Source organism: Ochotona princeps, chromosome 22 (assembly GCF_030435755.1).
Source record: "Ochotona princeps isolate mOchPri1 chromosome 22, mOchPri1.hap1, whole genome shotgun sequence".
NCBI lineage: Eukaryota > Metazoa > Chordata > Mammalia > Lagomorpha > Ochotonidae > Ochotona > Ochotona princeps.
Window position 1 is genome coordinate 14,909,455 of NC_080853.1, and position 25,611 is coordinate 14,935,065.

A 25,611-nucleotide genomic window follows, 5' to 3' on the forward strand; every position below is an offset into this window, starting at 1 on the left:
CTTGCCTCCACCCTTCTTTTGGTTCCCAGCTTAAATGGGCAGCAGTTGTAATTGCACATACAACCGTAACTACAGAATCAGTGTTTGCCTGTCCTGCTAGACAGTGCAAAGGGAAGGATTTGCATTCACTCTCTGCTTCAAAGTCAGATGTCAAAATGCTAACCCGTTGTGCCCTTGGGATGTGACAGGGACTAGGCAGGGTCTTTACAGAGGCAGCTGAAGAAAGGTGAGTCTGCATGAGAGCGCCCTGAGCCAACAGGACTGCTGTCTTTGCAATAGAAAGTAGGAAGGCAGAGACATTGGGAGGACATGGCCACCTAGAAGCCTGGGAGAGAGGCTGCAGGAGAAAGCCACCTGTCAACGCCTTGGCCTTGGCCTTCTGAGCTCCAGAAGCACAGGTGTCTGCTGTTTCTGTCCCCTGGTCAGTGGCGTTCTGCTCCAGCAGCCGCAGGACTCTAGCTTGGCGAGGGCCATGGGTCAGGGACCAGGTCTGTCATGTTTACTGCTGGATTCGCAGCACCCAACACAAGCCTGGCATGCACAAGCACACCAGGCATGCGTGGAGCAAATGAAATGATCTCATTTCACAGAGCTGGTGGAAGGGTTTAGCTGACTCTGGTAGTTACGTTTTCTCTGCCAAAGATCATTTGCTGACCATACTAGCCTGCTGGAGTCAGTGCTATAACACAGCAGGTAAAGCCACCACCTGCAGTGCCTCTGTCCCATAGGGGCACCAGTTTGAGTGCCAGCTGCTCCACTTCTGATCCAGCCCCCTGCTAATGGCCTGGGAAAGAAGCCAAGAATGGCCCAAGCGTTTGGGCTCCTGTACTCATGTCAGGAAAACCCAGAAGACACTCCTGGCTTCAGTCCAACCCAGCCCTGGCCACTGTAGTCACTTAGGAAGTGAACCAGTGGAAGGAACATCCCAGTCTCTGTTAACTTGGCTCTTCAAACAAATAGACAAATCCAAAAGGAAGGAATGAAGGAAGGAAGGAAGGAAGGAAGGAAGGAAGGAAGGAAGGAAGGAAGGAAGGAAGGAAGGACAAACGAACAGGAAGAAGGAAGAAAAGAGAGAAGAAAAGAAAAATCCCAGCTTGGAAGACATATTGGCAAAGCTGGAAGAAGGCAAAATGTTTTTTTTTTTTAATTCATTTGTTTATTTTTATTGCAAAGTCAGGCATACAGAGATGACGAGAGACAGAGATAAAGATTTTCCATCCACTGATTCACTCCCCAAATAGTCACAACGGCTGGAGCTGGGCAGATCCGAAGCCAAGAGCCAGGAGTTTCTTCTGGGTCTTCCATGTGGGCGTTAATGTCCCAAGGCTTTAGGCCGTCCTCCAGACTACTTTCTCAAACCACAAGCAGGGAGCTGGATGGGATTAGAACCTGTGCCCATACGGGATTCTGGCACATGCAAGCGAGGACTTTAGCCACTAGGCTACCGCGCTGGGCCCAAAGGCCAAATGTTTATTTCCAAACAAAGGATTAGTTTTAAAATATGTTTATCAGGAAAATCTCCATCAAACAGCCAGGAAATAAAAAGTAACAGTCATCAGAGAGTCAGCCCAGGGTCTGCGGTCCTAGGGCAGGTGCGGGCGGTGGGACCAGACTCCAGGGATGGGTACAAGCACTCCGGAGAGCAATGCAGTCTTATTTCAGAGAGCTGGAAACACATGTCCTGTGACACAGCTTCACAATTGGCAACACTTGCGTTGCAGCAGGTGGGCACTGCCTGCAGCCCTGGCATCGGGCACCAGCTCGAGGCCCAGCTGCTCCACTTCTGATTAAGCTTTCTGCTGAAGCGCCTGGGGGAGCAGTGAAGGATGATCCCGGTGCTGGGGCCCTGCACCCACAGGGGAGATCTGGAAGACGCTCCAGACCCCTGGCTTTGGTCTTGCCGAGCCCAGGCCATTTAGTAAGCCAGTGGTCTCGGTCTCTCTCTCTCTCTCTTTTGACATAAATAAATCTTTAAAAGAAAAAAGGGCCTGGGGCAGTAGCCTAGTGGCTAAAGTCCTCACTTTGCATATGCCAGGATCCCATATCGGCGCCTGTTCATATCCCAGCTGATCTGCCTCCCACTGAGCTCCCTGGTTGTGGCCTGGGAAAGCTGTCAAGGGCAGCCCAAGGTTGTGGGACACTACACCCACATGGGAGATCTGAAAGAAGCTCGTGGCTTTTGGTTTCAGATTGGCTCAGCTCCGGCCGTTGCAACTGCTTAGGGAGTGAACCAGTGGATGGAAGATCTTTCTCTTTGTATCTCCTCTGTATATCTGCCTTTCCAATAAAAATAAATCTTTAAAAGAAAAAAAAAAAAAGAAAGAAAACTCTCCCGCTCCCCAGAGGAGGAGTCATATCTAAGGATATTCGTCACGTCTCCATCTGCAGCAGAGGAAGATATGTGTGGGTCTGAAGGATGGACAGTAGGAAATACAGGCAGAAACCTAGAAGGGCATAATGGGATACAGTTCCACGCAGCAGAGGACATCAACCACCAGGAGCACTTGTGGGAGCACAGATGGTCGGGGCCCATTGGTGAAGTGGGTCTGGGTGGGACCTGGGAATTCACAGGTGAAGCTGGCACTGCTACTCTGGGGTGCACACTCTGAGTGAGTATGGGATGTTGCGTGTCATCCCACAAGAGTTCTACAGCAGTGCCCCATGATCGAACATTTGAGATTCCCACTGTAAAACAGGAATCAAACACTATAACCTTGCATCATGCAGCTCAAGCGCAGCTACTGAGCAAGCGACAACAGATGACACACCTCCACATTTTGGATTTTGAGGGCACGTGCGACATCGTGCATGCGACGGACTGGCTCGGCCGGGAACAGTCAGTCCGACGGGAACAGGACCCCGGGAACAGTGGGCAAGGATTCGGCGGGTGACAAACAGGCACGACAGCTCAAGGCAGTTGTATCTGAGTGCCTTCTGCAAAAGCAAGGCGTCAACTTACATACAACAGATTATTGCAAAGGGACGTTTTCTTTGTTTATTCATGTGGTTACATTCCTACAAACAACTATTCCAGGGAGGTAAGTGGGTCTGTTGAGAAAAGATTGTTCTCTAACAGCCTGGTGACAGACTGTGGTTGCTATTTCTTGTGGATGCGGTTTGGCATCAGTTGCAGTTTTAATCATTAAGCGGTTAGCTCTCACTGTGCTTTGTGCCTTACATTGGTTTTAATATTAACCTATTTTTTCTTAGTTTTTCTTCTTGTATGGCTTTTTAAGCGATAGATTTCTACTACAATCTTCTTTTTAGGAATTCTCAAAAATAGTTCCAGGTAGGTTTATTAAAGCTAGTGACCTGATAGTTTTTATTCCATACTGCTTGCAATCCTTGTCCAGTCTCCTGTCAGAAGGCTTCATAGAACTGTAAAGGAATATTGAGCCTTTGCCGCACATAAATAGCATTATTCCAGCCATAAAGATAAAAGTAAAGAGAGTACAGTCAGGAATGCCAGGACCACCAGAGATGGAGCTGAATACAAGAGGCATCCTTCCTTGAAGCTTCCGTCTCGGCCTGCTGACTTCTCATGCAGGCTCCACTGGAGGTGGCGTGACACGTGCACTTTATATGAAGAGCTGGTACTGTTAGCACATGCCTCTATGGCTGCACGTAATTGGGAATGTTGGAATGAATGAAAGATCCAATGAATCAATAACAACATGTGACAAGGAAGTAACGAGTCTTGCATTGTTTCTTCCGGCCACCAGGTGGCAGCATCAGCTCTTCGTCCAGATTGAGTCTCCTGGAAACAGGTGTTTTATGCCTTGGCGACAGGTGCTCTATGCTACTGGTGGCAGCTCTAAAACAGCCCAGCAGGGGTGGGGAAACTTGGTCCTGCCAAGAGCCACGTGGATATTTAAAACAGCGCTTGTGATCCCTACAAGATTATCAACTTAATGTTAGCCAGCTGTAGACATACTGAATTTCCAGTGCTGCCTGAAGTTGTGTTAGCAGGGCCAGAACAAACGATTTCTTGAGTCCTTCGGTCTGCTGTTCCCTCCGCTGCTAAGAGATACTGTGGTACTGCTGCTGTGGGGTAAAGTAACTGTTTCATTATGCTCATGATCCCAGTGAGTCCACAACGGGGGAGGGTACAGCCAGGACAGCACGTGAAGGAAGTTTCAGCTGGAGGGATTCCCGGGGGCGGGGGGTGGTATGGTGTGGTGTGTGTGTGTGTATGTGTGTGCGTATGTGTGTATGTGTGCCAGAGGGATTCCTCGTGTGTGTGTGTGCATGTGTGCATGCCGGAGGGATCCCTGGTATGTGTGTGTGTGATGGGGGACGCTCACACTGGGGGCTAGAATCGTCCGGAGGCATCATAGACTGGTGGCTGGAGAGGGATGCTGTCAGCGGGGACACCCTGGGGGCTGGCATGGGCTTCTTCATCATATGGAAGCTTTCTTCACGTGCAGGTTCTTCCTGGACGGGAGGAATAGGACTGTGTCGCTCGGCCAGAGCTGCCACACCTGCTACAGACTAAACAATTTAAAGAACAGAAACTGCGGGGCCGGCGGCGTGGCCTAGCAGCTAAAGTCCTCGCCTTGAACACGCCCCGGGATCCCATATGGGCGCCGGTTCTAATCCCAGCAGCTCCACTTCCCATCCAGCTCCCTGCTTGTGGCCTGGGAAAGCAGTCGAGGACGGCCCAAGGCTTTGGGACCCTGCACCCGTGTGGGAGACCCGGAAGAGGTTCCGGGTTCCCGGCATCGGATTGAGGCACACTGACCCATTACGGCTCACTTGGGGAGTGAAACATCGGATGGAAGATCTTCCTCTCTGTCTCTCCTCCTCTCTCTGTATATCCGGCTTTCCAATAATAATAAATCTTAAAAAAAAAAAAAAAAAACAGAAACTGCGTTCTCAGTATTCTACAGCCTGGAAGTGCAAGACCCAGGGTGAGCATGAGGTGTCTCCCCTGCCTCTCTCCTTGAGAGCTCTTTCCTCTGGACGATGCACCCCATGTTACACTGGGTCCGGGCCCCACCCTAAGGCCTTTAGCCCACTCACCTCTTCACAATCTCCAAATACAGTCACTTCTGCTGCCTCGGGCTTCAAGATATGAATTTGGGGAAACACGACTTGGCCATGACAGTTTTGGAAGATCATGGAGGTGGGAGGTCTCCACCTCGGAAAAGCCCAGGCTGCATGGGCCTCTGCCCCAGGACACCCCACGCGTGGGCGGCATCACAGTTGCCAAGAGCATCATTCGTGCTCCTCCGTCCACTCCTTTGACCACGCTGTTCTCCCTGTCTGGGATGGATGCTTCCCTGGCCTGTCCCTAGCAGGCTGGTGTCTTACTTCCCTTATTTTATTTATTTGAAGGGGAGGGGTGGAGAGAGAGAGAGAGAGAAACAAGCCACTTCCCATCCACTAGTTCACTCCCCAAGTATCAGCAAAGGCTAGGCCTGGGCTGAAGCCCAAAGAGGGGGCAGGAAGAGGTGGAGCAGCACAAACTAGGGCTCCCCTGTGAGTGGCAGGAGCCGTCACCTGGGCCGTCCTCCTTCTCAGGTGCACTGGCAGGAAGTTGGGTTGGGAGCAGAGCAGCTGGGACTTCAGTTGGGCACTCCAATACGCAGTGCAGGTGTCCCCAGTGCCAGCTTAACCCACTGCGCCACATCATCCCTGCTATTTTAATCTGTAATTTTAATGGGATGCAAATGAATGTACCGACTGAGGACTGTTTGGGAACTTGAAACACTGATCATAAAAATCATGCAGGAAAATCAAGAAAATTTCTTAAAAAAAAAAAAAAGAGAGAGAAATGTGGGGAGACAAACTCTGCCGGGTCTTACAGTGTTCCACGGTGACAGTAGTAGCGGCTCATTACACATTCAGGAATAGACAGAGACTGATGGGACCGACAAGTGAGTCTGGAAGCAGACCAAACTCTATAAGGTCATTTAATAAATAATCAGAGGCATTTATATCACTGGGAGAAGACAGATGACTCAATACAGGTTGGAACAAATGGCCAATCATCTGAAAAACACCACGGAAGTCCTGCCAAGACGAATTCTAACTGGGTGAAGAGGCAGCAGCACAGGCGGCCAGGGGCATGTCTGCGGCAAGGAAAGCGAGTGAACCAGGACGACACACAACTTGGATGAAATCTTTTCTTCAAAATATGTTTTTTATTTTTTTATTGGAAAGTCAGAATTACAGAGAGGAGAGACAGAGAGAAAGATCTTCTGTCTGCTGGTTCATTCCCCAAGTGGCCGCAGTGGCCAGAGCTGCACCAATTGGAAAGCAAGAGCCAAGAGCTCCTTCTTGGTCTCCCAGGTGAGTACAGGGTCCCAAGGCTTTGGGGTCATTCCCAGGCCACAAGCAGGAAGCTGGAAGGGAGGTGGAGCAGACAGGATATGAAGTAGCTGCCATATAGGATCCCAGTGCATGCAAGGCAAGGATTTTGGCCACTAGGCTATCACGCCGGGCCTGTGGATGAATCTTTTTAGATTAAAATTTTTTTTTGCTATTTGTTTTCATCTGAAAGGCAGATTTTACAGAGAAGGAGAGATAAGGAGAGAAGGTCTTCCATCCACTGGTTCACTCCCAAAATGGCCGCAACAGCCCTGAGCCAATCCAAACCTGGAGCCAAGAACCAGGAGCTTCTTCTGGGTCTCCCACATGGTGCAGGGTCCCAAGGCTTTGAGCCGTCCTCTACTGCTTTCCCAGGCCACAGCAGGGAGCTGGATGGGAAGTGGAGCAGCCAGGATTAGAACCAGCGCCAATATGGGATGCTGGTGCCAGAGGGTGGAGGATGTAGCTGCCACACTACTACACCAGCCCCAGAAATTTATATTTGTGATAGATTTATTTATTACTTGTTTAAAAAAGAAAGTGTGTCCTCCATCCATTGGTTCACTTCTCAAAAGGCCACAACAGCCAGGTGCAGGCCAGGCTGACCCAGGGCTCCAGCAGGCCGAGACCCAGGCGCGAAGGCCATTTTCTTCTGCCTTCCTAGGCACATTAGCAAGGAGCTGGCAACAGAGCAGCTGGGACTCCACCGGCAGCCCAGCGTGGGATGCCAGTGCTGCAAACAGTGGTTTAACATGCTGCACGGTGCTATCTCGGAATTTAGTATTTTTCTTTCTTTCTTTTTTAAGATTTATTTTTAAATTTTTACCACAAAGTCAGATATACAGGGAGGAGGAGAGACAGAGAGGAAGATCTTCCGTCCAATAATTCACTATTCACTCCCCAGGTGACCGCAATGGCTGGTGCTGTGCTGATCTGAAGCCAGGAGCCAAGAGTTTCTTCCAGGTCTCCCATGAAGGTGCAGGGTCCCAAGGCTTTGGGCCATCCTCGACTGCTTTCCCAGGCCACAAGCAGGGAGCTGGATGGTAAGTGGGGCTGCTGGGATTAGAACCAGTGCCCATATGGGATCCCGGCACGTTCAAGGCGAGGAGTTAGGCCACGGCGCCAGGCCCAGATTATAGCTTTTTAATTTATTCACATTCTAACTTATTACACCAAAAGTCTTGGTTCTTGACATTAGTACAATTATTTGGCTATATATATGTGTGTGTGTGTATATATATATATATATATATCTTCAGAGTAACTATCTCAATGTTATTACTAATAATGCAGTGAACAAAGTCAGCAAGATTTCTTTACAGATTCTTTTGGTTCTTAGAATATATCTCTGTAAAGATGTATATTTAGCATGATGACTCAATCGGCTAATCTTCTGCTTGCAAATGTTGGCATACCACATAGGCATCGGTGTGTGTCCCGGCTGTCCTACTCCCCATCCAGCTCCCTGCTTGTGGCCTGGGAAAGCAGTAGAGGACGGCCCAAAGCCTTGGGACCCTGCACCCACGTGGGAGACCCAGAAGAAGCTCCTGGTTTCTGATTGGCTCTGTTTAGCCATTGTGGCTATTTGGGGAACAGGTAGAAGCTCTCTCTCCCCATCTCCCTCTCTCTGCTTCTCTCTGTAAATCCGTTTTGAAAAAAAAAAATTAATAAATCTTTAAAAAAACACATTTAATATCTATTGGTCTTTTTCTCAATTACAAAGAAAAAAAGTGACTTAATACAAAATCACCTACTTAAAGTCACTTAAAAGAAGACCTAAGGAAGCCACCAAGCTGCTATGGAATTAGCTTCACTCTGACTTGGCTTTTAGATTGAGGCTGTATCTTCCCATTTTGATTGCAATTGATTTGTTTTATAACAGTGTGTAACAGGTGCACAATTCCTAAATCAAATATGACATGAACTGCTCATTAAAAATGACAAGGACTTTCCAACTCCTCTTAAGTGAATTACAGTCATAGGAAAGGAACCAATGACCCTGGGAAGCTCTCGTATGGCCAGCGAGCACCTTCAGTGCTAACAACCCAGATGCCCACAGGAAGCTTCTAACTAGAGTGACCAGCAAGACTACTGCCTTCCAGCTCATCTGCTGGCTGTCTCATTAGCTCACAGCAGCCTGGGTTAGGCCAGGCCACACCAGCAGCTTGGCACTCCACCTGGGTTTCCCTGGGGGTGGCAGGAGCCCAAGCACCTGAACCATCACCTGGTACCCCCTAAGCCGTGCATATGCAGTAAGCAGGAACCCAGGAGCAGAGCTGCTATAGAACGCAGGGGTACCGGGCTTCCTCTTAAGTGCCAGGCAAAGCGCTTGCTCCCAGCATTTTCCTGGAACAGGATATAGCTGCACTTCCCTGCAAGCCAAATGGCTTGAAGGATTCCTGTGCCACACCTGTAACATTAGACCAGCGGCAGCACCGGGTGAGAGACCTGTGTGTTCACACTTCACAAGGGTGATGGATGTGCAGGACTGAGAATAAGGCAACCCTGTGACACTGCCTCAGAGCGCCCTCTGGCGCCAGCGGCGACTGATACAGAAAGCATCTGCTCCTTTTCCCAGCACTGTTCACTAGCCACTATCAGGCAGGAGGCTCTGCATCCCCTAGGCCCTGCCCAGAAATCCCTGACAGCACCGAGACTGTGCTGGGACCCTGGGAGCCAACACCGTGGCTGGGGCAGCTCAGGGCCTGCGCCAGGGCTTACTTCTCCTCTGGTCGTCCCCTGTCTCCCTATCAACCTGCCCCCGTGGCTCAATCAGTCCTTGCCTTGTGTCACATTGGTGGTGTTCCACAGCACGGCACCAGGCTCACAGTCCCCAGAGCCCACAGCTTAGGCCATGCTAGGGATGCTGGATAAGACAACGAGGTGCAGCCAAGGCCAAGTGGATGGAGTCGTCCTGCCCCAAGCAGCCACTGGTGCATGCTTCTCACAAACGTACCACTGGGCAGGGACACCTAAGGCAAAGGTGAGCAGAACGGCAGGCGCTTGGGAAGATGTGGAGAAAAGGAATCCCTGGCTGTCTTGGTGGGAAGGATGCTTTTCCAGGCATTACAGAAAACAGCATGGAGGTGCCTCCAAACATACCAAAAGAGAACTAACATATGATCCGTCAATGCCAGCTCTGGGTCAAAACTGCACTCAGCATCTCAGAGTATCCACACTGCCGTGTTCACTGTACTATGACAGTGGAAACAACCTCAGGGTACATCCATGGACGGATAAACAAACATGGCAATCACACATGATGGGTAACATTCAGCTTTAAAAAAAAGGAAATCCTGTTGCATGGGTCGATATGGATGAACCTGGAAGACACTAAAGCTACCTACGTGAAATGAACCAGTCACAGAAGGACAATCAGTGCATGACTCCACTGAGGTAACACAGGGGACGTGGGGAACTGTGCGACAGGCATGAAGCTTCAGTCATGCGAGATGATGCTCTAGGGAGCAGTGTGCCTACAGCCACCCACACCACGGGGACCCTGGAAGACACAAGAGGGCGGACTGCATGCGGAGTGTTCCCACTACGGGAACAAGAACAAAATACAAAAGGGCTCGAGGAGACATCTGCAGGGGATGGATTTTCTATCTTGATGCTGTCACAAAAGATGTGTTTGTGGTATATTTTACCACAATAAAGTTGTTAATAAAAATTTGAAAAGAAATTCTGGAGCCAGCACTATAGCTTAACTGGCTAATGTTCTGCCTGCAAGCACCAGCATCCCATGTGGTTGCCAGTTTGTATCCTGGAAGCTCCACTTCCCATCCAGCTCCCTGCTTGTGGCCTGGGAAAGCAGTAGAAGACAGCCCAGAGCCTTGGGACCCTGCACTGCATGGGAGACCCAGAAGAAGCTCCTGGTTCCTGGTTTCTGATGGTTGTTGTGGCCAGTTGGGGAGTGAGCCAGTGGACGGATCTTTCTGTTTCTCCCCCAATTTTTTTTTAAAGATTTATTTTTATTACAAAGTCAGATATACTTTGTATATACGCCGCTGGGCCCATCCCCCAATTTTTTTTAAAGATTTATTTTTATTGGAAAGGCACATGTACAGAGAGGAGGCGGAACAGAGAGGAAGAGCTTTCGTCTGATGGTTCACTCCCCAAGAGGCCGCAAAGGGTGGAACTGAGCCAAACTGAAGGCAGGAGCCTCTTCAAGGTCTCCGACATGGATGCAGGGCTCCAAAGCTTTGGGCTGTCCTTGACTGCATTCCCAGGCCACAAGCAGGGTAGCTGGGATTAGCACCAGTGCCCATATGGGATTCCAGCGCATTCAAGGCGAGGACCTTAACTGCTACACTATCGCACAGGGCCCCGTTTTTCCCCTAATTAAAAAAAAAATTGGGCCCGGCGGCGTGGTCTAGCGGCTAGGGTCCTCGCCTTGAACGCCCCGGGATCCCATATGGGCGCCGGTTCTAATCCCGGCAGCTCCACTTCCCATCCAGCTTCCTGCTTGTGGCCTGGGAAGGCAGTTGAGGACGGCCCAATGTATTGGGACCCTGCACCCGCGTGGGAGACCCAGAGGAGGTTCCTGGTTCCCGGCTTCGGATCGGCACAGCACCCGCTGTTGCGCTCACTTGGGGAGTGAATCATTGGAGGAAGATCTTCCTCTCTGTCTCTCCTCTCTGTATATCTGACTTTGTAATAAAAGTAAATAAATCTTTAAAAAAATTAAAAACAAATGACATACATATACTGCCCACAGAAATCAACCTTTAAGACCTTGTTAAGGGAAACAGATCACTAAAATACAAATATTCCAAGACCCCACGTACCCTGATGGATCCAGAGTTCAGAAACTTTATGAAAGGGGGATGGTGACTGCCAGGGCCTGGAGGAGCCAGAAAAGGGAGGCAGCTAACAGAGTTCTGATTGGGCAACATGAAGCAGCTGTTCGAGAGCTTCTGACTGGGAATGTGGAAACGTGGTTAGGTCAGTTGCAACTGTACGCCATGTGGCTTTCACCATGATGAGAGCAACTCAGCGTGACTGAACTTCACAGCCTTCGATCCTGTACGATTTGGTAAGTCTTGCTGTCCCCCTGGCCACCTTTCAGCGGAGCACCTTCTCCTTTGTGATTTGAACTGAGACTTTCTTCCCTATTTGGCAAGTGTCGCACAGGTCTGCTACATGTTGTTTTGAAGTAGGTATGCCTTGTGGAATGGCCACATGAGCTGATGATCTCATTATCTCGCATCTCAATTGCTATTCTATTCTCTCAGCGACTGTCAAGGATGGACACGTCACTACAATCTATGACACTGTCTCGCCATTGAATTCAGGCTTATGCAGTAATTTTCCTTTGTTGTCTTCTCCAAGTTCTGTGGATTCTCTTGCGCCATTCACTCGCTTTCCGGGGTTGTCCCGTCCGGGCTTACTCATCTACTTATGACTCATGCTGGAGCTTTGCATCTCAGCTCTGTCTGCCCCGCAGGGTCTTTATCCATACCTGGAACGAGACGCTAAGCAGTTTCAGCCCGAGTTCTCTGGTGTTAGTCTTTCTTACAGTATTCCCCCCAAGAGGGTTTATTTGCCGCTGAAGATGAAGCTGGGAAGATAGTGCTTTAGCCTAGCGCTGGAGACGCCTGCATCCCATCCTGCAGTCCTGGGCCCCAGTGCCTGGCTCCTGCTCCCGCACGCCCCGGCAAGCAGCAGTGATGGCTCCCGCACGCCCCGGCAAGCAGCGGTGATGGCTCCCGCACGCCCCAGCAAGCAGCGGTGATGGCTCCCGCACACCCCGGCAAGCAGCGGTGATGGCTCCCGCACGCCCCAGCAAGCAGCGGTGATGGCTCCCGCACGCCCCGGCAAGCAGCGGTGATGGCTCCCGCACACCCCGGCAAGCAGCAGGGACGGCTCCCACACACCCCGGCAAGCAGTGGTGATGGCTCCCGCACGCCCTGGCAAGCAGCAGGGACAGCTCCCGCACACCCCGGCAAGCAGTGGTGATGGCTCCCGCACGCCCTGGCAAGCAGCGGTGATGGCTCCCGCACACCCCGGCAAGCAGCAGGGACGGCTCCCACACACCCCGGCAAGCAGCGGTGATGGCTCCCACACACCCCAGCAAGCAGCAGTGACAACTCACGTCACTGAGTTCCTGCCGCCTGGCTTCAGCCCCAGCCCCTCCCTGGCCATTGCAGCCACACAGAGAGCAAATCCGCAGATGGGAGGTCCCTGGCCAGGAGGATGACTGTATGCAAGTTGGGGACCCACTGTGGGACAGGAAAACAGGGGAAAGAAATCAAGCCCAGTTCCTGAGAGTTCACCAGTCACAGTTTTTATTACACAAATGGAGCCATCCCATTGCTGGGCACTCACACAACATCTGTGTAAATTTAGAAAAAACAAAATACCTATATGGACCAAGTTAACTTCTAAGGGATGTTCTTTTCTTTTTAAATAAAAAGCTGTAAGACGCTGTGGTTGAGACCTTGTCTTGAGTATCTGTCCCTCTGCCTTTCACCTTCTTCCATTCACGGCTGCAGGAAACCGAAGCCCCAGGCCGCCATGGCTCCACACGGACAGCAGAGGGCGCTCACCGCTCCTCCCGGAGAAGCCCGTGTGAACGGAACCCTAAGGGGGAACGACTCCCCGCATCTCTTCTCCGCAGGAGAAATTCACTTCGCAGCCAACTCTGACTGCCGGCCTCATGCAGGCACATCTATGTAGCGCAGTCCTGGCCCGTCACACTGCCCAGATGGCCCACAAGCATCCTTGGTGGGGCCTGCGCTATAGCTGCTCACTGGCCCCGCTGCCCCCTGGGCCTCTGCTGGAGGCCTGAGCCTCCGAGGAGCGCGAGGCCTGCTTGGGCAGGCGGATGGGCACGTAGACGTTGGAAGCACAGTGCTCCCGGAGGAACTCGCCGCCCTTCTCCTCATAGTCCTTCCTGGTGATCCAGGCTTCGTCGTCACTCAGGTGGTTCAAGGCCCAGTCACGAGCACCATACCAGGCATCCAGCACGGGGTTCGAGGCCAGGTGAACCTGCAACGTGAAGAGCAGGGTCTCCAGCGCGCCGCCTTCGGGCATGTGCGTTCAGCACGTTCGGATGCAGCCCCTACTCCTTCCCCCTGGAAGTGCACAGTCGGGGCTACCCGGGCACTCTCCAAACACAGCCTGAAGGTACAGTCAGCAGAGTGCCAGATTGCACGGCGGGCGCCCCACACCCAGGTGGCTGCAATGAGGCTCTGGCCCAGGGCAAAAGGCCCTGGGTGAGATGATGCAGAGTGGGGAACAGGGGGCTGCCATGCTGCCAGTGCCTGTGTCCCAGTGTGCATCACTAAAGTGGGCTGGGGTCAGGCACCCCAAGGACCCCCTGACCTCTCAGGGTAACTGCTCAAATCAGGAAACCTCCCTGTGAGCCCCGGGCAGCCTCCTGGCCCATCAGTGCCAACACAGGACGGGGCTGTTGTCCCACACAGGCGCTGTGCTATACGTGGAGTCGTGGGCATCAGTGTGAGGATCACCTCCTCTCACACGGGGCACACCCAGGATCAGCAGGAGTCCGTGCAGGGAGGATGGAGCCCAGCACGTCACACAGCCAAGATGAAGGCCAAGCCTCTCGGTGGGGTGCACAGCTCTGTGCCCATGGCCCTGCCGACCCACCAGGCCACCTGCCCCAACTCCTCCAGCAGTCCCCACTCCCACCACACTCAGCCCCTTCTCACCCCCTCAGCAGGCTCTGGGCGCCCGTATCTTTGCTCCTGCTAATTCTTCCCCAAGCAATGGTTGTTCCAGCTTACTCCTCTCGTCATCTGGCAAATGGTACTCACTCACTCACTTTTAGTGTGTTTTAGGACACGCAGATCATGGGGCCTCCCCCAGGGAGACTGCCAGGCTGTGTTCATCCCAGCCTGTGTACATCCTTACTGCCCGTGTCAGTGCACCCCTCACAGATGTGGGGGTCCGGGGTACGTGTGTGTGCCCAGGACACTTCCTCAGTGCCCCCAGGATGCCTGCTCATGATAGGAGCTCAGACTGTGAGTCTTGGTAATCAGGCAGATAAACTGTGGCATGCACTCTATAGAGCCATAAAAATGGAAAAGATTTTAGAAGAATAATGCCATGGGAGAAATGACAGGTGAAGAAAACATGGGCCACGAAGCAGCACACGCCTGCAGGTGCAGGAAACGGGTGAACGGCAGGCACTGCCCATCAGGGGCCTGAGAGGGGCCCGGAGGACACACGTTCATCCTCTCTGGGTGTCACACACGTACCGCTTCCCAATTAAAAATACAACGTCACAGGAAACATGCTTCCCACCTGCTGTAAATATTAAACGTCAAGACCAAAGGGAAAGCCACAGAAATGTTAACTATGGCTGTATGTCAGGATGGAGTCACGGGTCATTTACACTGCAACAGTGAACGCTGCTTCCACAGCTGCTGCGAGAACAGGCAGTACCTGGAATGCAGACTGGAAGGGCCTCATCTCCAGCAGCTCCTTCTCCACCCTGGCCTTCAGCCCGGGGTACATCACATTCCCGCCTGTGAGGAACACGTTCTGCACCAGCGTCTCCTGCGTGTCCTTCGGGTACCTGCGGGGAAAGGGGGCCTTCTGCTCTCTGTCCGCACTTCACATCACCAGAGGGTGCACACGCGGATGCAGCTCTCGGCACAAACAGCTTCCACACCAAAGGGAGAACAAACCTGACCCAAATTTATGTTTTTGGTCTACGTGTTTCTACGGGAGGCTAGTATGATGGACTGCGAATTTTCTATTTTGTAATACATGGTTTTAAAAATCAACTGTAGGAGGTTGGTGTAGTAGCCTAGTGGCTGAATCCTCGCCTTGCATCTGCTGGGATCCCATATGGGCACTGGTTTGTATCTCAGCTGCTCTGCTTCCCAGCCAGCTCCCTGTTTATGGCCGGGGAAAGCAGTAAATGGCCCAAAGCCTTGGGACACTGCACCCATGTAGGAGACCTGGAAGAAGCTCTTGGCTCCTGGCTTCGGGTCGGCCCAGCTCCAGCTGTTGCAGCCATTTGGGGAGTGAACCAGTAGATGGAAGATCTTTCTGTCTCTCCTCTCTGTATATCTGCCTTTCCAATAAAAAAATAAAATAAATCTTAGTGAACTAGTAGATGGAAGATCTCTCTTCATCTCTGCTCTGTCAATCAAGTAAACAAACAAATATTCAAAAAGAAAAGTCAACGTTAAATTTTTATTTATTTGAAAGAGAGAGGCAGAGACCATTCATCTTTTGGTGCACTTTTCAAATATCCACAACAGCTGCAGCTATGCCAGGTCAAACCCAGGGTCTTCAACTCCACAGGGGTCTCCCACAGCACGGCAGGGACTCACTCCTTGGGTCACTGCCTACTACCTCCCAGGACGCGTATTAGCAGGAAGGTGGAAGAGCAGGGACTTGAACCAGAGCCTCTGACATACAAGCAGCATCCTAACCGTTCTGTCAAACATCTGCCACAATATCAACTGCACAGCTGTACTGATACATTTTGAGTAAGTCTGATCAATTTCTACACCTTGAAAATCAAAAACCAACTGGGACACGGGAAGAGTTCCATCATCTCCAGATATCCTGCCCAGCTCTGTTTCCTTTTTCTTTCTTTCTTTTTTTTTTTTTATTAAGATTTACTTATTTTTATTGGAAAGGCAGATTGATGGAGAGAGAGAGAAAGAGAAAGATCTTCCAATCATTACTTCACTCCCCAAATGGCTGCGAAAACCAGAGCTGAGCCAATCCAAAGCCAGGAGCTTCCATTGGGCCTCCCAAGTGGGTGCAGGGTCCCAAGGCTTTGGGCCATCCTCGACTGCTTTCCCAGGCCACAAGCAGGGAGTTGGATGGGAAGTGGAGCAGCCGAGACATGAACCATATAGGATCCTGCTGCTTACAAGGTGAGGATTTAGCAGGGAGTCATTGCACCAGAATCCTGTACTTTTCTTTTTTAAGCAAACAGCTTTTGCATGTTTGATAGCTGTCTCACCCATCATTAAGACAAAGGTCAAACCCACTCAAAGCAGAGGCAAAGTTGTTTTCCCATGCAAGATGCGAGTTTCCAGACCATTCTAAGCAGAAGCAGCCACAGTACTAAAACTATGTTCCCTTCTGTGCCAACTTGAATGATGAAAACTCAACAGGAAAATGCTGTGCAAGTGGCTGGATGAGGCGTGTTCTTAGATAAAGCACATACTTAAGTCAATCAAATAGCTCAAGGAGGAGCAAGGGAACATCTTGCAGAAGGTCTGTTTAGGATGATCTAGAATCACCAGACTTTACCAGCGTGTAGAGGTCAGAAAAGCCAGGGCAGCAGATAGCACTGCACTGCTAGATTTAAAGAATTCTGGGAGCTCCTTGACTTGCACATGTTGGGGAAACAGAACCTGGCCAGTGCCAGGGGGAAAAGGCAGTAGTCTGAGTACGGTGAGCGAGGCAGATTTCCAAGGGCCCACACACCCAACCTCCACGCAACGCCAAGCCCACCAACGTCAAGGCCACCCTCACCTGTCCAGGACGTACTGCAGTGTCTCCGCCACCCCTGCCTGCTCTTCTCCTATGAGAGACGGCTGGAAGATGATCTCCGGAGCTCGGATCCTTTCCGTCCCGACAAACAGCTGATGGTAGGCTGCCAGGTTAAACACGGGCTTTAAAAACCCAGGGTTTGAAAGATATTTTAGGTCACAAGGACAAACATCCTGGTTGCCAGCTTCCTCAAACTGCCTTTCTTATTCTGATGGAACTCCTCTATTCTCCATCTCTCTCGACTGGGCAAACTCAATCGTCTACCTTCTCTTTCAGGGTCTGAGTGGCAAGTGCCCTCGCATGGGCATCAGGAAGTGCTCCCGAGAAAGTGACTCAGAGGGAAGCAGCAGTAAAAAGGCATGGCGAGGAGGACTGCATCCTCACCCAGGGCGTAGCTTGGTGCCCTGTTCCCTGCACGGCAGGAAGGCTCTCTCCCCGGGTCTCAGCCCAGCTGCCACACTGAAGACCCCGAGGAAGATGATGACCAATGGCACTGTACAAGCCTGTCTTCAGGTCCCGAGTCTCCCCGCTCATCTCCCCACATGCTTCTGCCAGAGAGTCTGTGCCACAGTCAGACATCTTGGTGAGGGAACTCAGACAACTAAAACACCCGACCTCCAAATGTTTAAATACTGATACATTTTCCCCAAAAACAAAACTGGGATTACAACAAAAGAGAACAAAAACAGTTCTAAAAACCTGACTAGACTAGGCCAGTCATCACTAGCATAAGCTAGAGATGGCTCAGCTGCGGCAGTCAAACCTGGACGGTAGTGACCGGCTTCTCCACTTCTGGCGTTTCCTCCGAAAACAAAGGTTCAAAGTCATTCATGCTTTCCACGTCTTCCAGGGTTGGCTCCAGCTGCTCTAGGTCAGGGGTCTGAGAACAGCACAGAACAGAACAAGCAACATACAACCTGGACCTGCAGCAAACCTTAGGCCTGTCAGCATCAAGGGAAAGAACTGACATCCTGCCCAGCCTCCTACAACCTTACGTTGTCACAATGCAAACTTTTCTAGGCTACCTGACACACACACACACAATAACAAGATTAAAACACTTTACAGGTAGGCACCGTGGCCAGTAGGCCGGCTAAGCTATTACCACTTGAGACTCGGGCATTTTACATCAGAGTGATTGCAATGAAGGCTTGTCTCTGCTCCGGATCCAGCTTCCTGCCACACTGGAGAGGCGCGAGAAGGTGGCTCAAGCACTAAGTCCCCACACCCACATGGGAAACCAGATGGAGCTCCTGGCTCCTGGCTGCAGCCTGCCACAGCCTTGAGGGAATAAACAAACATAAGCCAAGAATGGACTCTGTTCTTATCTCTGGCCTTCCTACTTACACAAGGCCCAGCTCCTGCCTCTGGGCCTCTGAGAGGGCCAGCACCAGGCAGGGCTGGTACAAGATTGCTGTGTGGGTCACGTCACCCACACAACTCTGGGATGCAGTGTGTGGCAGCTGGCGCCCTACACAGCAGACTAATTATCAGCAAGGTTAGGTAAATTTCCTAATAAAAAAATATATATACATTCACACCAATGGCCTTCCCAGTCCTTTCCACCTCAGGTGCCCATCAGTCTGTGGGCTCCTTCACACCTTCAAGGACAGTGAGCCTGCGTGGGGCCTGGACACACTGCCATACACTCCCAATACAGGTTTTGGGGCACTCTCACTTTTAATTTTAACCTGGATCAAAGAATATTGGGGAATATTCTGGAAAACATCTTTAGCTACCTGTCCTGCCACGTGACAGGCAGAACTGTTACAGCAACTGATCAGCTGAAGCAGGGTCCTCGTCCGTAAGGAGCACCAGCCTGGGAAGGGCACGTGAACCATCAACCAGAACACACAGAGTAACGCGTCAGAGGAAGTCACAGCACATGCGGGACTGCCAAGGGCCACCACAGTGGTGAGTTTTGGTCAAACAGCACTGCACACATGTGAGACTGCTCTTCCTGTTCCACACGTACGCTCCCCCTCTCGGGAGGCTAGGGGGCTATAGTGTGAAAGCCCTGTGGCCAGAGCTTCACTTGGCACAAGGTGTCACTGCAGAACCACCTCTGTGCCCATCAACATCACTCATCATTTGCCAAAAGGCTTATGACATGCCAGCCTTCCCGACACATTCTCTCCACTCAAGGAGGGCTTCTCTAACTGACCCAAGACCCTCAGTCACCTCTGGCTTGCTGTCCACCACATCCACCTCGAGGCTGACTTCCGCTTGAAGGATTTTCTGCTTGGCTTGCTCCACTGCCACGCTGAGCTTCTGGATGTAGGACTGCAGCTCTTCAGGGGAGTCCATGTTCAGCTCGATCAGAGCTTTGTGAAACTGATCCATCTGACCGTCTTCGAGAAGTTCCTGAAACCATGACAGCCACAGTTAGTGCTCAAAGACAAAGAGCAGGCAAAGAGAAGGTGCTTACAAGCCAGAGAGGAACTGATCAAAAGGGGTTCCTGGGCCCCCAGTCTCTCCCTCACTTATACCTATAGCTCTCCCAAAGTCTCACACAGCTGCCTTTTTTCTAGCTGTCTCCAGGCTACAGCACCTCATGGTTTCAGCACCCCTTGATTAGGCCAACCTGCCACACAGTGACAAATGAAACAAGTGCTGTTACCCTCCGAGGGCAGCCAGGTGAGGAAGTTACTGACTGGCATGAGACACAGAGACTTCTGGGAAACTGCCAGTGCTGTTTCTGGATCTGATGCCCATACACAGGTGCATCTGTTTGCAAAATGCACCAGGTTGGGCCCGGTACAACAACCTAATGACTAGATTCATGCCTTGCACACGCCAGGATCCCATATGGGTGCCAGTCTGTGGCCCGGCTATCCTGCTTCCCATTCAGCTCCCTGCTTGTGGCCTGGAAAAGCAGTCGAGGACAGCCTTGGGACTCTGCATCTGTGTGGAAAACTCAGAAGCAGCTCTGGCAGAATTCTGGCTTTGGTCTGGCTCAGCACCGCCTGGCCATTGCAGACGCTTGGGTAGTAAACCAACACACAGAAGATCTTCCTCTCTGTCTCTCCTGCCTGTAAATCTGCCTTTCCAATAAAAATAAGTAAATCTTTAAAAAAAAAAAAGCATCAGGTCTAAACTTAAAATTCATGCACTTCACATCAGCTGTCCTGCACTCAACATTTAAAATAAAGGAATGGTAAAGACAACATTAAATCATGAAAGCAGAAGTCCACAGTGCTCTTAGGGTCCTGCCACTTTATGAAACTCTACACTGATGAGCCCAGAAATCCTTCTGGACGTTGAAGGGACCCTGGCCAGCCAGGGCATGCTCCGGGAAGGGTGTGTGGGGAGGCCACCGCCACCTGCACGTAGAGCAGTCTGTCCAGTCGCTCCTGGTCCAGCTGCAGCTTCTCCTCCCGCCGCCGCGCGTTGAGCTCCTGCAGCCGGCGCAGCTGCTGCTGCCGCCGCTCTTGCTTCTCCTCCAGGGTCAGAGTGCTGCCCAGCAGCTTGCTGGAAAAGGGCAGCTGCATCTTGTGGACGTTGTTCTCGTAGTAGTCAGGACACCGCCACTTCTGCAATTCTACAGACCAACAGCTGGGCGGGTTATGACATGGAAACATGACAGCAACCTGATGACGCTGGTTATAAACGAGTCAACACCAGCGGGGCAGGCACTGGTCCAGTGCGGAATGCTCCCTCCTCCCAGGCTCACTGTCCACTCAGTGGGCTAAATACAGCCTTCAAGGCAGCGGGCCTGTTATGGAGGGAACACTGAATCAACTTCTTCAGACAGAGATGACTCCCCAAGGAAGCTTGGGACACCGGAAATAAAGGAAGAGCAAAGAAAACATGGACAGTCTGGTTCAACCTTGGACGGACGGCCTCAGGAGCGTTTGACAAGTGACAGCAAACACCCTAACGGTGACTGAGGGATCTCCACCCCATGCAGACCTTGCACAAGGCCAGCAGGGATGGACAAGGAGTCTGTACAGCTCCCACATTTCTACATTCTACCTGCAGGGATAAGCGCTGATTGTACAGAGACCAAAAAACCACGGTGTCTACACCTTTTAGAACTATCACTGGAAAACCAGATTCAGTAAGAAACAGGACAGATAAATTAAAATGGGACACCAAAAACAAAATCAAACCACCTAAAAGAAGGTTGAACAGAGACACAGAACAGCAGAAACAACTAAAAAAAAAAAAAAAAAAGGGGAGGGGGTCGCACCATGACAGGTGCCAGAATGGCTCAGCTCTGGCCATTGCAGCCATCTAGAGAATGAACCAATGCATGGAAGATCTCTTTCTGTCTCTCCTTCTCTCTGTCAGATGGAGTTCAGGACTCCTGGGTTCAGCCTGGCTGGTGCAGTTCTGGCTGTTGGAGGTAAATCAGGGAGTGAATCAGTGGGGGATACCTGCGGTACGTTCTTTTTCTCCGTGCCTTTGCTTTCCAGAAAAAAAAAAAAAAAAAAAGTAGCTATGTTAATATTTAAGTGGACTTCAAAGCAAATGGCCAGGAATAAAGCAGGACATTACATAATGATAAAAGGCCTATTTGCCAAGATCTAAGCAGCCTAAGTGTGTACCTGGCACATGGGATTCAAGTTCCTGAAAGCAAAACTGATAGAACTATAAGGAGAAACAGGAAAATCTACAATTACAGTCAGACACTTCAACACTCTTGCATCCAGGATCAGATGCAGCTCACGGATGGAAAATGAACAGAATATAAAAGAACCAAACACAGCCACAAATCAATGCAACCAAACTGGAAAACAGAACGCTTTCCCTGGCAAGGGCAGGACACATCATCTTTTCAGGTGTATATGGAACTTCTGCCAAAATATGCCACATCCCAAGTAATAAAATAAATAAGTTCAACTGATGTCAGATAAAGTTCTTTGACTAGAAAATTAAACTATGAATAATTCACAGAAATGCTAAGAGTAAAATCTCCAAACCCTTGGACATAAAGCAACATAGTTCTTTTTCTTTTCTTCTCTTCCTATTTGAAAGGCAGACAGGCACTGCCCATTCTCTGGCGCAGTCCCCAGATGTCCCAGCAGGAGCAGGGGACGTCCAGTCCTTGAGCAGCAAAGCCCAAGAAGTTGCCTGCTCAGGCCCTGCCATGGCAACTGCAGGTAGAACCTGAAATTCAATAAATCTACAATAGGTCATTTTTTAAAGACTTACTTCAGTAAGAAGTCAGAGTTGCAGAGAGAGAAAGATCTTCCATCAGCTGATTCACTCCACAGATGGCTACAGTGGCCATTCTTAGGCTAGGAGCTTAACCTGGGTCTCCCAGGTGGTAGCAGGAGCCCAGACACTTGGGTCAGCCTCTGCTGATTTTCCCAGGCCAATAGCAGGCAGGTGAACAGGAAATAGATCAGCCCACACATGAACCAGCACCTATATGGGATGTGCCAAAGGCACATCATACCACAACATCATACCACAAAAGAAAGATGTCCCAAGAGACATGTGACCCAGTTTCCTGCTAATGCATATGAAAAGCAGAAGCAGGTCCAAGCGCTTGGGCCCCTGCCACACAAGTGGGAGACCAGGATGGAGTTCCTGGTTCCTGGTTTCAGTCTGCCCAGGACCTGGCTACTGCAGGCCTTCGGGGAGTGAACCAGTGATGGACACTCTCCCCCCATCTTTCCCTCTCTCTGCTGCTCTGCCTTTCAAATAAATCAATAATTAAGTCTTCAGGAAAAAATACCAGTACACCACCGTCCCCCAATCTCTACAACATGCTACCCAACAGAATACAGGAATATATATGAAAATAAAGTAATACATATGTATGTGAAAAAGCAGCATTACCTCACAAAATAGCAAAGCTGGTTCATATTCTGTAAATTATTCCTTTTGAATTAATTTATTTTGAAAGGCAGAGTTGCAGAGACAGAGATCTTCCATCCATTGGCTCACTCTCCAAGTGATGGCAACAGCCTGAGCTGGGCAAGGTCAAAGAAAGAAGCTTCATTTCACCCAGTTGTCTCATGGGGTGGAAGGTGCCAAACATTTGGGCCATCCTTTGCTGCATGCCAGGTGCATCAACAGGGAATTGGATCAGAAGAAGAAGAGCACCGGGCCTAGCACAATGACTCAATGGCTAAATCCTCACCTTGTAAGTGCTGGGATCCCTTATGGGTGCTGGTTCATGTCCCAGCTGCTCCTTTTCCCATCCAGATCCCTGCTTATGACCTGCGGAAGCAGTAGAGGATGGCCCAAAGCCTTAGGACCCTGTGCCCACGTGGGAGACCCAGAAAGACGCTCCTGGCTCCCGGCTTCAGATTAGCTCAGCTCTGGCTGCTGCAACCATGTGGGGAGTGAACCAGCAGAAGGAAGATCTTTTCCCCTATTTCTTCTTCTCTCTGAAAATCTGACCTGCCTTTCCAATAAACAAATATTTTTAAAAAAAGAAGAAGAAAAAGAGCTCTAAGACACAAACCTTCCACGTAGTCCTCGGCAATGTAGCTGTGTTCCTGCAGGATCTCCTCCATGCGGCTCAGGGTGATGGCGGCCAGGTGCCCGGGATACTTCAGCTGCAGGAGCCGCTGCAGGTAGGCAGCTGCTTGGCTTCCTCCGAGATTGATGCGCTTGCAGTTCTTAGCATCTAACCTGCAGTCAAGCAGCACAGAACAGCACTCACACTTCTGACAGCGGAACAGAGAGAAGATGGAGCATCTTGAGGGAAATAGGGTAATTTACCAAATAAACAGACTAGCGGGGGAACATAAATTCATGTGGTGAGAAGGGGCTCTATCAAGTTCCCTTAGCCAAGCTCCTACTCTCATCCACTATCAGAGACACAGGCCGCCCGACCACCTGGCCAAAGTCTCAGGAGGAGCTGAAAGTCAATGAGAGTCGATGGAAAGAACACGCATTCCCACGCTGGGACCTTGATGGACTCAGCGCTTCATGCACTTCCCAAACTATGGTCCTGGCCCAAGTTCCCAGGACTCATTCACTCTGGCCTGAGCTTAGACGTGCATTTTAGCAAGCGGTCCACGTGACTCTGGGTTGAAGAACTTCTGCCCCTAGTCCCCCACTACTAACTGCACACCCTGTCTTGTCTGCAGCCAGGCAGAACCTCTGCCAGGAGCTAAGCCATGGTCACTGAAGAACAGTGCAGGGAGCTCCCTGTAAGGTACTGGGATGCCACAGCCACATCACACCTCACCAGTAGGTGTCAGCATAGCACAGGATATGTACCAACGTGTGATCTCAACCGCCCAGGTAAACATGATTTCCTCAATATAAAAATAACATGCTCTTTTTCTTTTTCATTTACACAAAACAGAATTCATATTTCAGGAGTTTTTAATAATGCCTAAGAATTCACAGATTTTCATCGAAGCTTCAGGCATCTTAATAGATTCGAAGCATCTTTTTTTAACTTATTCAGACTGCTTGACAACTCAAAAGTGTGGCCTCACCGCCCTTTTCAGTTCAACCTCAGAGTTACCATGAGAAATCCGTTTCTCCCAATATGACATGATAGGATGCTAAGAGACGGGGTATCCCCTTCTCAGCAGGGCTGCAAACCCCCACACCGCACAACAACAGCTCCACTACAAAATGGAAACAGATCTTAAGTAACAGAACTACTTTTACGTTTATTCAACTCAGAAGTATTTACAGGGGCTGGGCTTGTAGTGCGGCATCTGAGAAGCTGGCATCCCATATGGGTGCCAGTTCATGTCCAATTCCCTGCTACTGACCTGGGGAAATCAGGAGATGGCCCACGTGTCTGGGCCTCTCCCACTTGGGTGCAGGGACCCACACCCTTCTGCTGCTCTCCCAGACGCATCCACAGGGAGCTGGATCCCAAGTGGAGCAGCTGGGCCTCACAACGTTCTCCATATTGAGTGAACTCTGAAAGCAGTGTTCTAATGCCACAAAGGCAACTCACCTGCCATCCAAGACGGGTAAAATATGCGTGCACTGGTATCCCGAGGAGATGATGAGCCCGTTGGACATGACGTTCCTGGGCATGTTGTGGTAGAAGCTGAAGAGGCCGTCTATTCCATAGGCCACCTTGGGAATGCCGTAGCACTCAAACAGCAGCTCGGACATCATCTGTCGAGAGTACAGCGGGTTGCACACAGCTTCTGTCAAAACGATGGGATGATCCACGCAGCCCTACTTTGAACGAAAAGGACAAGTGAGCGAGGGTAACAGAACACTAGCGGACTCCCCCCAGTCCAAACAGTCCATCCTCAGGGGTCCTTCCGAAACCCGAGCCACCTCGCGACAAGTGCCCCGCGTTTCACTCAAGAGAAAAAGCCTAGGAAGTGGGTGCGACTGGCCCCCTCACCGTCTCAGCCCACCATCCCGCCGCCCTTCCTTTAGGGTCAGCGCGCACTGCTCCCTCGGGCCCTCCATTAGCCCCTCCGTCACGTTTCCCACCTGAGCCCACACCTCAACCCGCCGCGCCCCTCACCTGGGAGGAGACGCCCAGGTGCTGGAAGCTGTAGTCCAGCAGCAGCTCCTGCAGCTCCAGGTTGACCGGCACGTTGCGGTCGAAGGGCGAGCGCAGCATCCAGCGCAGCGGCTCCAGGCTGCCCAGCGCGTTGCCCACCTGAGGACCCGCTCCACCGCGCGCCCCGCCGCGTCCGCGGGCGCACACGGCACGGAACTGCAGACGCGGCTCGGGGCCCGGGTCCGGCCCAGGGCACGCCCAGCCGGCGCGGGCCTGGAAAGACCCGTTGTCCAGTACCAGGGGCACCGGATGCAACCCGTCAGCCACTGGACCGGCCTCCAGCACCGGATCCGGGGCCACTCGGGCATCGCGGAAGAAATACACGTTCGTCGCCATGTTGGCGCACGCTCGGC

The 25,611-nt window shown here is 51.1% G+C and overlaps 1 protein-coding gene across 3 annotated transcripts; it reads right to left on the reverse strand.

Annotated features, from left to right (window-relative positions):
• ACTR5 (actin related protein 5) lies at positions 1 to 25,611 on the reverse strand. 3 transcript variants are annotated; one of them, XR_009247460.1, is made up of 10 exons: positions 25,220 to 25,597; positions 24,689 to 24,918; positions 23,225 to 23,394; positions 20,127 to 20,344; positions 18,985 to 19,167; positions 17,567 to 17,683; positions 16,786 to 16,925; positions 14,725 to 14,857; positions 12,802 to 13,305; positions 1 to 15 (listed from the first exon to the last, which is right to left on the reverse strand). XR_009247460.1 is itself a non-coding variant. In XM_004586050.2 (9 exons), exons 1-9 carry the CDS (start codon positions 25,592 to 25,594, stop codon positions 13,054 to 13,056), a joined length of 1,818 nt encoding a protein of 605 aa, XP_004586107.2. In that variant the 5' UTR covers positions 25,595 to 25,611; the 3' UTR covers positions 12,799 to 13,053. The 3 variants fall into 3 exon arrangements, 2 of the variants coding, with proteins under 2 accessions (XP_004586107.2, XP_058535627.1); XM_004586050.2 differs by lacking the exon at positions 1 to 15 and having other exon boundaries at positions 12,799 to 13,305; positions 25,220 to 25,611; XM_058679644.1 differs by lacking the exon at positions 1 to 15 and having other exon boundaries at positions 12,799 to 13,305; positions 24,689 to 24,855.